General features: G+C 38.3%; 1 protein-coding gene across 6 annotated transcripts in view; it reads right to left on the reverse strand.

Annotated features, from left to right (window-relative positions):
- Nucleotides 1-233: 233 nt before the first annotated feature.
- The window catches only part of LOC149937583 (uncharacterized), a 67,477-nt gene continuing 53,335 nt past the window's right edge, over nucleotides 234-14,375 (reverse strand). Inside the window, exons 1-4 of one of the 6 annotated variants that reach the window (XM_090154014.1) lie at nucleotides 8,016-8,230; nucleotides 7,923-7,938; nucleotides 7,136-7,511; nucleotides 234-1,771 (exon numbers count right to left, since the gene is read on the reverse strand). In XM_090154014.1, the coding sequence (XP_090010140.1) occupies nucleotides 974-1,771; nucleotides 7,136-7,399 (1,062 nt within the window). In that variant the 5' untranslated portion in view covers nucleotides 7,400-7,511; nucleotides 7,923-7,938; nucleotides 8,016-8,230 and the 3' untranslated portion in view covers nucleotides 234-973. Of the gene's footprint in view, nucleotides 1,772-7,135; nucleotides 7,512-7,922; nucleotides 7,989-8,015; nucleotides 8,231-9,219; nucleotides 9,247-9,322; nucleotides 10,222-14,375 lie in introns of those variants that run through there. The other 5 variants (XM_090154016.1, XM_090154018.1, XM_090154015.1 and 2 more) reach the window with 5 other exon arrangements.

The following is a 14,375-nucleotide window of genomic DNA, read 5'->3' on the forward strand; positions in this document are numbered from 1 at the left end:
TAGTACTATTTTACCCAATTTTAAAATAGTACCATTTTACCTAATTTGTTAGTACTATTTTACCAATTTTTAAGTAGTACTATTTTACCCAATTTAAGTAGTACCATTTTACCCAATTTTTAAGTAGTACAAAATATATTTTACCCAATTTTTAAGTAGTACAAAATATATTTTACCCAATTTTTAAATAGCACAATTTTATTAATTTTTAAATTATACTATTTTTACCAAATTTTAATTGGTACTATTTTTACCCAAATTTTAAATGGTACCATTTTTACCCAAAATTTTAAATGGTACCATTTTTACCCAAATTTTAAATGGTACCATTTTTACCCAAATTTTAAATGGTACTATTTTTAGCCAAATTTTAAATGGTACTATTTTTACCCAAATTTTAAATTGTACTTAATTTCTTCGCCTTTTCTCCCATTAAATTGATAGTGATCGTACTATTTCGTAACTGAAAAACATGACGTCAAAACCAGGAGGTACTGTTTCGAGTTGAAATGGGCAGAAACAACTGCAAATATTACTACCCCGAGATACTTTTTCTTGGCCCAAGACGTCGTGATTGCAAGAAATCCTCCATTAGTCCTAAGCCGCGGTGAAGCCTTAAGCTCTGTTTCCACAAAGGTCCGCAATGGCGCGTTTTTCAACTCGGTATAATCATTTACGCGCGTAAAGAAAAATACATTATGACGCGCGGTAGTGGAAACCAAGCTTTAGACGTGACGGAGATTTTTGCGTCAAATATTCCCAGTCGCGACGTTTTGGGCCGAGTGAAAACCCGCCTTGACGGAGACATTCGCGTATTAACCGCGTTCAGACCAGGCCAATCAATTGGGATCATGGTTTTTGGTAAAATTTGTATAATTCCGTTTAAATATAATTGATGTTTATTCTGGATAATTTATTTAAAATTGTGGCAAACGACCGAGGGAACGTTTCAATCGGCGCCGCACTTTCTTCGTCAAACGGCGGCGTCGCTTCGAGGGCGGCCGACCAGAGGCGTCTCGCCGCCGCCGCCGTCGAAACCAGCGGCGTCCGAGCCCACGATGTCGCTGTAGCTGGGCGGCGAATCCGAGTACTCGTCGCACGACTCGTAGTGATGGTGGCACGTGGCCGCCCGGTCGTCGGGAAGAAGTCGGACTTGGTCGTCCGCGACGTCGCCCGTCGCCGCCCGCTTGTTCTTCACTTTCGCGCCGCAGTCGCCGCCGCCCGTAACTTGACTGTAGCTAGGCGGACTACCATAGCGTCGCGCGGACGGCGCTAAGCCTCGGCTATGGCGACGCAGTTCCTCGCGGCAGCCGACGTTGACGTGGTTCCGCGATTCCGTCGGTGGCGGGCTGGCATCCGTGTCCGCCGCGAGCACGCGGTACCTGGCCGCGGGAGGGGGCGAGGGCGGCTGGTGGCGGGGCCCGGCCGCCCCCGCCCCGGAGCAGGCGTAGGGCGGCGGCGGGGGCGGGTAGGCCCTCTCCAGCACGGTCCTGTTCGGGGGCGGCCGGATGTAGCCGCGGTAGATCTCACTCTCTTGCTCAACGTCCCTCAAGTGGATCAAGTGGACGCTGCCGTAGCCCGCCGAGGTGCCGTGGGCGTGCCGGAGCTTGCACGTGTGGGTCCGCTGCTCTTCGCCGTCCGGTAAGGCTATTGCGGGCGGAAGGTCGAGCAGAATGTCCGCCTGGACCGAGTTCAAACGGACTTGGCGGTCCCTGAGGAGGCCGAGCTCGAGGCGTTCCCGCTCCTTCACTGTCGAAGCCGTGTACATCGCCTTCGGGAGAAAAATATCAAAGTATCAAGTTTCGTACGCAGCCTACGCGCACTACGAGGGGTGAACCACCGAAAACCATTAAATCGATTACCGGTATATGACCGATCAGCCCCTCGTCACACTGGACGTAATAGCTGTATAGTCTCTATCAAAATGTTTTGTAATTTATGTGTAATCACCCCGTAAATGTGTTGTAATTAATGCGTAATCATCCCCAAAAATGTGTTGTAATTAATGCGTAATCACCCCGTAAATGTGTTGTAATTAATGGGTAATCACCCCGTAAATGTGTTGTAATTAATGCGTAATCCCCCATAAACGTGTTGTAATTAATGGGTAATCACCCCGTAAATGTGTTGAAATTAATGCGTAATCCCCCATAAACGTGTTGTAATTAATGGGTAATCACCCCGTAAATGTGTTGAAATTAATGCGTAATCCCCCATAAACGTGTTGTAATTAATGGGTAATCACCATGTAAATGTGTTGTAATTAATGCGTAATCCCCCATAAACGTGTTGTAATTAATGGGTAATCACCCCGTAAATGTGTTGTAATTAATGCGTAATCCCCCATAAACGTGTTGTAATTAATGGGTAATCACCCCGTAAATGTGTTGTAATTAATGCGTAATCCCCCATAAACGTGTTGTAATTAATGGGTAATCACCCCGTAAGTGTGTTGTAATTAATGCGTAATCCCCCATAAACGTGTTGTAATTAATGGGTAATCACCCCGTAAATGTGTTGAAATTAATGCGTAATCCCCCATAAACGTGTTGTAATTAATGGGTAATCACCCCGTAAATGTGTTGTAATTAATGCGTAATCCCCCATAAACGTGTTGTAATTAATGGGTAATCACCCCGTAAATGTGTTGAAATTAATGCGTAATCCCCCATAAACGTGTTGTAATTAATGGGTAATCACCCCGTAAATGTGTTGTAATTAATGCGTAATCCCCCATAAACGTGTTGTAATTAATGGGTAATCACCCCGTAAATGTGTTGTAATTAATGCGTAATCCCCCATAAACGTGTTGTAATTAATGGGTAATCACCCCGTAAATGTGTTGAAATTAATGCGTAATCCCCCATAAACGTGTTGTAATTAATGGGTAATCACCCCGTAAATGTGTTGTAATTAATGCGTAATCCCCCATAAACGTGTTGTAATTAATGGGTAATCACCCCGTAAATGTGTTGTAATTAATGCGTAATCCCCCATAAACGTGTTGTAATTAATGGGTAATCACCCCGTAAATGTGTTGTAATTAATGCGTAATCCCCCATAAACGTGTTGTAATTAATGGGTAATCACCCCGTAAATGTGTTGTAATTAATGCGTAATCCCCCATAAACGTGTTGTAATTAATGGGTAATCACCCCGTAAATGTGTTGTAATTAATGCGTAATCCCCCATAAACGTGTTGTAATTAATGGGTAATCACCCCGTAAATGTGTTGTAATTAATGAGTAATCAGCTTGTAATTTGTTGTAATTAATGCGTTATTACCCCGTAAATGTTGTAAATAATGCGTTATTACCCCGTAAATGTTGTAAATAATGCGTAATCACCCCCCGAAAATGTGTTGTAATTAAAGGGTAATCACTATCAAAAATGTGTTGCAATTAATGCGTAATCACCCCTTTAATGTTTTCCCCCATAAACGTGTTGTAATTAATGGGTAATCACCCCGTAAATGTGTTGTAATTAATGCGTAATCCCCCATAAACGTGTTGTAATTAATGGGTAATCACCCCGTAAATGTGTTGTAATTAATGCGTAATCCCCCATAAACGTGTTGTAATTAATGGGTAATCACCCCGTAAATGTGTTGTAATTAATGCGTAATCCCCCATAAACGTGTTGTAATTAATGGGTAATCACCCCGTAAATGTGTTGTAATTAATGAGTAATCAGCTTGTAATTTGTTGTAATTAATGCGTTATTACCCCGTAAATGTTGTAAATAATGCGTTATTACCCCGTAAATGTTGTAAATAATGCGTAATCACCCCCCGAAAATGTGTTGTAATTAAAGGGTAATCACTATCAAAAATGTGTTGCAATTAATGCGTAATCACCCCTTTAATGTTTTGTATTTAATGCGTATTCACCCCTTAAATGTGTTGTAATTAATGCGTAATCACCCCTTAAATGTGTTGTAATTAATGCGTAATCACCCCTTAAATGTTTTGTAATTAATGCGTAATCACCCCTTAAATGTTTTGTAATTAATGCGTAATCACCCCTTAAATGTTTTGTAATTAATGCGTAATCACCCCTTAAATGTTTTGTAATTAATGCGTAATCATCCCGTAAATGTTTTGTAATTAATGCGTAATCACCCCTTAAATGTGTTGTAATTAATGCGTAATCACCCCTTAAATGTTTTGTAATTAATGCGTAATCACCCCTTAAATGTTTTGTAATTAATGCGTAATCACCCCTTAAATGTTTTGTAATTAATGCGTAATCACCCCTTAAATGTTTTGTAATTAATGCGTAATCACCCCTTAAATGTTTTGTAATTAATGCGTAATCACCCCTTAAATGTTTTGAAATTAATGGGTAATCACCCCTTAAATGTTTTGTAGTTAATGCGTAATCACCCCTTAAATGTTTTGTAATTAATGCGTAATCACCCCTTAAATGTTTTGTAATTAATGCGTTATCACCCCTTAAATGTTTTGTAATTAATGCGTAATCACCCCGTAAATGTGTTGTAATTAATGCGTAATCCCCCATAAACGTGTTGTAATTAATGGGTAATCACCCCGTAAATGTGTTGTAATTATTGCGTAATCACCCCGTAAATGTGTTGTAATTAATGCGTAATCCCCCATAAACGTGTTGTAATTAATGGGTAATCACCCCGTAAATGTGTTGTAATTAATGCGTAATCCCCCATAAACGTGTTGTAATTAATGGGTAATCACCCCGTAAATGTGTTGTAATTAATGAGTAATCAGCTTGTAATTTGTTGTAATTAATGCGTTATTACCCCGTAAATGTTGTAAATAATGCGTTATTACCCCGTAAATGTTGTAAATAATGCGTAATCACCCCCCGAAAATGTGTTGTAATTAAAGGGTAATCACTATCAAAAATGTGTTGCAATTAATGCGTAATCACCCCTTTAATGTTTTGTATTTAATGCGTATTCACCCCTTAAATGTTTTGTAATTAATGCGTAATCACCCCTTAAATGTGTTGTAATTAATGCGTAATCACCCCTTAAATGTTTTGTAATTAATGCGTAATCACCCCTTAAATGTTTTGTAATTAATGCGTAATCACCCCTTAAATGTTTTGTAATTAATGCGTAATCACCCCTTAAATGTTTTGTAATTAATGCGTAATCATCCCGTAAATGTTTTGTAATTAATGCGTAATCACCCCTTAAATGTGTTGTAATTAATGCGTAATCACCCCTTAAATGTTTTGTAATTAATGCGTAATCACCCCTTAAATGTTTTGTAATTAATGCGTAATCACCCCTTAAATGTTTTGTAATTAATGCGTAATCACCCCTTAAATGTTTTGTAATTAATGCGTAATCACCCCTTAAATGTTTTGTAATTAATGCGTAATCACCCCTTAAATGTTTTGAAATTAATGGGTAATCACCCCTTAAATGTTTTGTAGTTAATGCGTAATCACCCCTTAAATGTTTTGTAATTAATGCGTAATCACCCCTTAAATGTTTTGTAATTAATGCGTTATCACCCCTTAAATGTTTTGTAATTAATGCGTAATCACCCCGTAAATGTGTTGTAATTAATGCGTAATCCCCCATAAACGTGTTGTAATTAATGGGTAATCACCCCGTAAATGTGTTGTAATTAATGCGTAATCCCCCATAAACGTGTTGTAATTAATGGGTAATCACCCCGTAAATGTGTTGTAATTAATGCGTAATCCCCCATAAACGTGTTGTAATTAATGGGTAATCACCCCGTAAATGTGTTGTAATTAATGAGTAATCAGCTTGTAATTTGTTGTAATTAATGCGTTATTACCCCGTAAATGTTGTAAATAATGCGTAATCACCCCCCGAAAATGTGTTGTAATTAAAGGGTAATCACTATCAAAAATGTGTTGCAATTAATGCGTAATCATCCCGTAAATGTTTTGTGATTAATGCGTAATCACCCCTTAAATGTGTTGTAATTAATGCGTAATCACCCCTTAAATGTTTTGTAATTAATGCGTAATCACCCCTTAAATGTTTTGTAATTAATGCGTAATCACCCCTTAAATGTTTTGTAATTAATGCGTAATCACCCCTTAAATGTTTTGTAATTAATGCGTAATCACCCCTTAAATGTTTTGTAATTAATGCGTAATCACCCCTTAAATGTTTTGAAATTAATGCGTAATCACCCCTTAAATGTTTTGTAATTAATGCGTAATCACCCCTTAAATGTTTTGTAATTAATGCGTAATCACCCCTTAAATGTTTTGTAATTAATGCGTAATCACCCCTTAAATGTGTTGTAATTATTGCGTAATCACCCCGTAAATGTTTTGTAATTAATGCGTAATCACCCCGTAAATGTTTTGTTATTAATGCGTAATCACCCCGTAAATGTTGTTTTGTAATAAAATAAATCGAAGGAATTGCGTTTGTTGCTTTTAGCTGGATAACTCTTTTGTCGCTTGAGATCAATAATTAAAATATGGATGACTTGGATGTCTTTAACTTTCGCGCTAGAGCTTCGGAAAGATTTGGAAAATGACATAATAAACTCAAGAATGGGTTGTATAGAATTTACTATACGAAGAACGTATTTAGGATTAGTGAGAACTTAAACAGGGCTACTAGTTAGCGGGCGTGATGCAGGGGCGGAAAAAATACTCAGAATTAAATAAAAATATAATAGAATCAGTGTCGTCATCTAACAACAGAATCTCTTTTAAAAACGGTTTATTGTTCAGTGACGCAAATATTGGTTATCTACTACTTTACCGTTTATGACGAATTCCAAATTGACATGGTGAAATTCAGTTTCAACGACCCATTATAGGTGGAGTTATAAACCTGGGGGAAAGATACAGTTTTCGATTAAGGCAGGGGCCGAGGTGATTTTGGATTTTACTTGACGTTATTGATCTTTTAACCTATCTTTTTCTTGACAAAACGAATAGTAATTTGAGCGCAGCGGTAATGTAAATTAAAATTTAAATTAACCTTTGTTAAATTTATTTACTAATTGCAGACTAAATTGAATTAAATTTTCATAAATACATTAAAGATTCAATGATTTTTTTAAGAAATTGACTTGACTTCTATTAGCCAAACCTGTCTTCAGTTCTTCGTAACGCTAGATACGTTCATGGTCGAGGGGGGGGGTTCTCACCGAAGGCTCGAAAGGCGGCGGTGGCGAGTGGGTTCGAGAGATCGGTTGGTGGGCGGGCGGCGGTGCCACGCGCGGAGGCGGCGTCGGCTGCTTCCCGGGGGGTCCCAGAGAGGGCGCTGCGGCGAACGGCACCCGGCGGGTGTAGTGGGCGAGGTCTTCTTGGTGCTGGCTGCCGCGGAGGTGGGCTTCCTGCTGGCTGTTGCGGTGGTGGTGAGACTGAGGAGGCGGCTGACTTCGGCGCTCGCACCAGGACCGAGCTCCCATTTTGTGGCGTCTAATGGTGTCTTCCGGAAGACGCGGCGTCTGCTTCCGTTCCCGCTTGTCGCTTCTTCTTCGTTCGAGATCACAACCACGCTATCGACAAGGCCGTCATACACTGACAAGGAAAACGGAACGAGCTCGGTTAAAAGTACGCGAAAATATATATATATATATATATATATATATATATATATAGGAATATCGCTCGTTGCCATCTAGGAGCAACAAACAGCACTGCCCACACAAGGAGAACGCAACCCGTCCAAAGTCCTGGATTTTCTTGTGTACACTTTTCATTGGCTTTAGCGCCTGCGGCCGTCGGAAGGGGAAAATTCGGATATTGTCTCCCCCCCCCCCCCGCCCGTAAAACGCTCAGCGTCAAGGTTCGTCCAATGGAATTTGTAACACTGCGTTAGCGTGTTTAAAGGCTAGCTGTGTTCTCCTTGTGTTTGTTGCTCCTAGCAAGAGGAACTTATCACGCTCCTAGCTGCCACAGTTGGCTGTGGTCTTATCTATAGTTGGTTACCATGGTGACTATGAAGCTATTTGAAGCAGGAGGAGGGTAAATGCTATTCAAATTAAACGTATTAGGAGCTTGGCAGTGAGACGTCACGCGTACCTTTGACTACTGGAGGCCTTGCTAGTACACTTTTCTTACAATTTGAAAAAGCATGACTGACGCATTATCTACGTCATGCTGCAAGGTTGCCACACGTCAGGGAAAACAGGGAAATTCGGGAAAAGTCAGGGAATTTAAAAATAAGCCTAAAAAACAGGGAAAGTTCACGGACAGAATTGGTAAAAATTCAGGGAAAAGTCAGGGAATTCAATTTTATTTGGACATTTTTTTAAGGTAATTTATGACAAATTCTATGTTTATCATTTATTGCCTTGAAAGTTTGGCTATTTTTTTTCAACATTGCGATAACCTTTTTGCTGAAATATAAGTCAATTTAAATTTCCATACTTCTGATAAAAGTAAAATATAAAATAATAATTTTGGCTTTAAAAAGTCAGGGAAAAGCTCTTAAAATGATCAGGGAAAACAGGGAATAGTCAGGAAATTTTAATTTCAAAATTTTGTGGCAACCCTGTGCTGTCAAGTTCCTGTATACCACAGTTTTATACCAAAACCGAAACGATAAATATTTTGTCAATTGTGTTAAGTAATTTGCAAACAGGGCCCAAAACGATGTTTAGTGCCGAGGGCCGAAACTATTATTCCGGGCCCTAAGAGAGTCGTTAGAACTGGAGGTAGCTATACATTTTCAAGGAAGCGTCTCCAGTTGCTGAACGAAAAAAATTATCGTACGGCCCAAAACCACGCTTACAATTATCGATATATATTATAAGTATCGTACGTTTGGTAACCCGGTATCTGTTCTGCCTCCCCCGAAACGCGTCTAATAAAATGCCCGCACGCTTGACTGAACATTTCTACTGGGAGGCGTAACTTACGTTAACGCCCACGTTTTGAGCTTCAAAGCCTAAAATAGAAAATGAACCCCAAGACTATAAAACTGACTACTTCCGGTAATTAATTAATTTAATTTCCGGTTATTTCATATCAAGTAATATATTTGTGGTAAATATGACCTTAAATGAACCTAAAATGAAATTTTGAACCCGGCCTTGGCAGTTGCAGCGTCCACTGCCCCGAAGACAGGGCTTGGTGACACCGCTGTCGCTAAATCATGAAATAATCCACGTGTCCTCCTTGTGACTTTCGATTATTTGCATAATCCCCGTTCAAGGGCAACTGCGATCAGATTAAATTAATCTAATAATTATCTCAATTCCCACGTAGGTGGCGCATTCCTCACCTCGGATCGACGGACGTCAATACTTTCGCTTTTAAAAGCCTATAACCTCCAGACGGCGACTGATAAGCCTCGAGCGGATAAGATATAATTAGATCAAACTCACCCAAAAGTCCAATCTGGACAAAAGGAAACCATTAGTTTAAAAACACGCGGTCATTGCGAAGAATCAAATACGTAAAAAAGGCGAGACTCGAGTTCGCGTGCCGAGGCGGATGAAGCAGACGCGAAAAAAAGGCAAACAGCAACAGAGGCTCGCTTTCCAGAACTCGATCAGCCCCGAAAGCGTCATTTGAAAACGAGGCGCGCTTCCAACAACAGAGATCCCCCCCTATCCTTCCAATAATTTGTCCGCCCTCCTCCCTCGCGCAACGCGAACGCCGAGATGCGTACATTTCTCATCTTTTTTCGCCAACTTGGTTCAAAGTTTGGCGTAAACGTCGCGCGGTCTACGTGATAATATATTTTGATATTCAAGGTTCTTAGTTCAGACGTCCGCCACGTCTTCTTATTAGGGCAACCCTTTCGTCGGCCTCCCGAACAACGGGCCCGGCGCCAAGGCTTAGGACGGGTAGAAGCGGCGGCTTCGGGGTCTCACCCACTGACTCGTCTGCCGCGCGCGAGGGGGATCGGAGAGGGGGGCGGGAACTGTCTGGCAGTCCCAGTCAAAACACCGCTTCCCTGTTTTCGCTGAAGGCGACGAGACTAAATAGCTAAGCCTCGGCGGCAAAATCGATTTGAAAGCGGCTGGAGCGCGCGGATATTCCCGGACAAATTTCGGCTTCTCTTTCTCAACGCGTCCAAATGTTTTCATTGTCGATTCGACGTAAGTACTATAGCCGGGGCCGTCTTAAGGCATGGGCTAAATGGGCTACAGCCCAGGGCCCCAGCCAGTTTTGGGGCCCCGGAAAGGCCAGCCATACAGCGTCTACTCTATGGATAAGGTTTTGGTTGGTGAAATATTATTTATGCTCATTTAATATTATGTATCTTTTATTTACGTCGCGTACCTACAATTTCTAAAACTAACAGCGAGTCACTGTCAGTAAAAATCTTATTTTCAGTAGGCCTATGTTAGTGCGGTACTTACGATGGGCAGGTCACTTCCTTGATTAACGACGCACCCCTCAAAAGATTAAATCCGATTTAATCGTGATTATTTTGATTACATTCAATTTAATCACGATTAAGTTGATTAAATCACATTTAATCATGATTAAAATGTTTAAATCTGATTTAATCATGATTAAATGATAAAATCGGATTAAAATGATTAAACCCTGATTAAAAAAATTATATCGTGATTAAATCTTACTTTAATTTTAATGATAAATTATCGATTCGACCGATTATATTGATTAAATCGTGATTAAAATGATTAAATGTAATTAAAACGATTAAATATAATTAAAATGATTAGATCATGATTAGAATGATTGAATATCGTTTAAATGATTAAATCCTGATTATAAAGATTAGATCATGATTAGAATGATTAAATCTCGTTTAAATCGTGATTAGATTTTTAATCTTGATTACCCTGATTTAATAAGGATTACCTTGATTTAATCATTTTACTATGATTGAGACGCACCCAAAATGGAAGTGACCTGCCCCTCGGGTACTTATCATGATTCCCGGCGACGGGTGCAGGACGTTGCTCGGTTTTGATCCCGAAATTTTACATTTTTAGACTGGATTTTAGAAATTAAATAAAACCTATTTTGATATTCCTACGCTAGTTGCAGTCGGGTTTGATTTTCAGTTCTGGGCAATGAAATATAAGGAACTTGGTTCAAACGATTGGGCAACCGTGGCTTAGGAGGAATAGGGGCTTCTACCGACTTTTCACCGTAAGTGTCAAGCAACAGCGCCCCTAGCGGTATAAACGTGTAATTGATAAATCCGACAAAAAAACTGCTCGTATAATGATGCCAAAAAAAGGGTATTGAAATGTACTTGACAGCAGCACTTGAGAAATATGGTCCACTTTCTACTATCAGAAAGATAAATGATCAGTATACAATACCCGCTTTTCTCCCCTTTCTACAAATCTGAAATGGTATATCTGCTTCCGAAACACTGCCGTAGATGGCGCCACCGTATGCGACTAAGGCAAAAAACGCATGCATGGTTTGAGATAAAATCTTGCAAAGTATTTAATATGTATTTTTCAAAAATTTATTTTCCTGATTTTTGGGGTCATTTTCAAATTCCCTAACTTTTTCCTCACATTTTGGGGTCATTTTCAAATTCCCTGATTTTCCCGTCACATTTTGAAGCCATTTTCAAATTCCCTGATTTTTCCTCACATTTTGAAGCCATTTTCAAATTCCCTGATTTTCCCGTCACATTTTGAAGCCATTTTCAAATTCCCTGATTTTTCCCTCACATTATGAAGCCATTTTCAAATTCCCTGATATTTCCCTCACATTTTGGGGCCATTTTCAAATTCCCTGATATTTCCCTCACATTTTGGGTCCATTTTCAAATTCCCTGATATTTCCTCACATTTTGAAGCCATTTTTAAATTCCCTGATTTTTCCCTCACATTTTGAAGCCATTTTCAAATTCCCTGATTTTTCCCTCACATTTTGAAGCCATTTTCAAATTCCCTGATTTTCCCTTGAATTTTTTGTTTCATTTTTTTTTCAAATTCCCTGACTTTTCCAGGTCGTGTACAAACCATGCGTAATTTCGTTTGCGAAAAAAATATCGTTGAAAAATTTAGTTTTCTCATATTATAATTGGATAAGCAAACTATGAGGTCATTAACATGGCGTGAATAATACGCAGACGAAAATGCGCCCAAAATGAAAGAAAAAAAAACAAATTGAGAAAGATTGCGGTTGAAACTTGAGGTCTAGACTCTTCAATTTGCATCTTTCGAAGACAGGCTAGCGCGCTGTCTGGCGGCGCTTTCCAGACATTCTCTCAAATAAAGATTGATTTTTTTGGAAATGTATTTATACACTTTATTTTTTATCAAGAACGTATTGACGCGAGGAATACGAAGTATTATTATATTAATTGATTATTATAAAGAAATATTATTCCTGTAAACATACGATATTAATTACGTTTTATTCCAAATCTTGCAAAATATGTAATATGTATTTTTTAAATCTTGCGAAATATGTAATATGTATTTTTTAAATCTTGCAAACTATGTAATATGTATTTTTTAAATCTTGCAAAATATGTAATATGTATTTTTTAAATCTTGCAAACTATGTAATATGTATTTTTTAAATCTTGCAAAATATGTAATATGTATTTTTTAAATCTTGCAAAATATGTAATATGTATTTTTTAAATCTTGCAAAATTATGTATTTTTTAAATCTTGCAAAATATGTAACATGTATTTTTTAAATCTTGCAAAATATGTAATATGTATTTTTTAAATCTTGCAAAATTATGTATTTTTTAAATCTTGCAAAATATGTAACATGTATTTTTTAAATCTTGCAAAATATGTAATATGTATTTTTTAAATCTTGCAAAATATGTAATATGTATTTTTTAAATCTTGCAAAATTAGGTATTTTTTAAATCTTGCAAAATATGTAATATGTATTTTGATTTAAATCTTGCAAAATATGTAATATGGGGTTACAGTGATTTCGTGTTGTCTCCATCACAGACAAAATACTGAGAAAAGGAAGTTTATTTTAACAAGTATCTCACAATTGAGCTTCCAAGAACCTCTTTGGAGCGGCAATCAACGAAGGACAAATAACTCTGCTCCCCGGCTCATTTTATTTGGCTCGCGTGGAAGTAGAAATTGAGCCTTAGTACCCGTAAACGTATTTCTGTGAAACCGCGATTTAGTTTAGTATAGTCTATATATACATTTCGTACGTCGCGAGTCCCACCGTAGCTTAAAAGTATATATTTTTAAATAAATAGTCAGAATGGGTCCATCAATACACTCTAGAGAAAAGTGATAGAAAAAAATATATTCTGGATTAAATAAGTTTTAATTAGTCGCGAAGCGAATTAAAAGCATAGCACAACGGGTCAGCAAGGTGGGTGAAATTTCAATTTCTTTGATGTAGAAAACATGGATTGGCCGAGCACGACGTCCCATTTTCTCGATTTCAGAGGGAGTTACAACAGATAGCCTACTATTTTCAGTCGTTCGTTTTTTTAAAATCGAACTATGCTATTAGTTTTACTTGTTATGGTTTCGACAATATTTTCAGATTCAGATTTAATGGCATTTCCCTGGCCATTTTAAGGCCCAAATTAGTCAATTTTTAACATTATATCTTACTTTTATCAATAGCTAATAAATTTAAATCCACTTATATTTCAGTACAAAAGTTATTGCAAGGTTAACACAAATTGCAAAACTTTCGAGGAACTAAATAATATTCGCACAAATTGGCATAGATCTAGAGTAAAAGTGCCAAGATAAATTGAATTCCCTGACCTTTCCCGAACTTTGTAGGGCAATTAAATTCCTTGTCGTGTGGCAACCCTGTGGAAACAATTAGCATCCGTTGGTTTACTCTTCCCTGATGTCATTACGAGTTCTTAAATTTCCCTGATTCTTCCAGATATGAAATTTCCCCGATGATTTTACCAATTTACAAAATTTCCCGGGTATCGTGACTAGTTCTGCACATTTCGCGGACCCGTCGCAGCCCTGTTACATCAGAACAGGGCCAATCCAAAGAATAAAATGATTCAAATCATCCTACTTGTTGGACACCACTTAAGGGCTTAAAAAGTCGCTCGATGATTGGCGCCTAAGGAGATGGTTTCGCGTACAAGCCTAACTAATTATTATTACAGGGTTGCCATAATTTTCACAATCAAATTCCCTGACCATCTACGGAGATTTTCCCTGACTTATTTTGTGCCAAGATTTTGTATTTTTTCACCTTTGTTTTTGAAAAAGTTTCCTATTGGCCACTTCAGTTCAATTCCTTGACATTTCCCTGATTTTTAGACTAATTTTAAAATTTCCCTGACTTTTCCCTGATTTTGATACCCATATTCAAATTCCCTGACTTTTCCAGGTACCATGGCAACCCTTTATTATTATTGAAAGTACGTTGCAATTTGATAACACGGAGATCGAAAACCAGAGCCTGCTTTAGTCACGCTAAATCTAAGCTGATCCAACTCGTACTGCCGCGTAAAATTAAC

The sequence above is a fragment of the Leiobunum rupestre genome, chromosome 7, assembly GCF_980474605.1.
Source record: "Leiobunum rupestre chromosome 7, qqLeiRupe1.1.hap1, whole genome shotgun sequence".
NCBI lineage: Eukaryota > Metazoa > Arthropoda > Arachnida > Opiliones > Sclerosomatidae > Leiobunum > Leiobunum rupestre.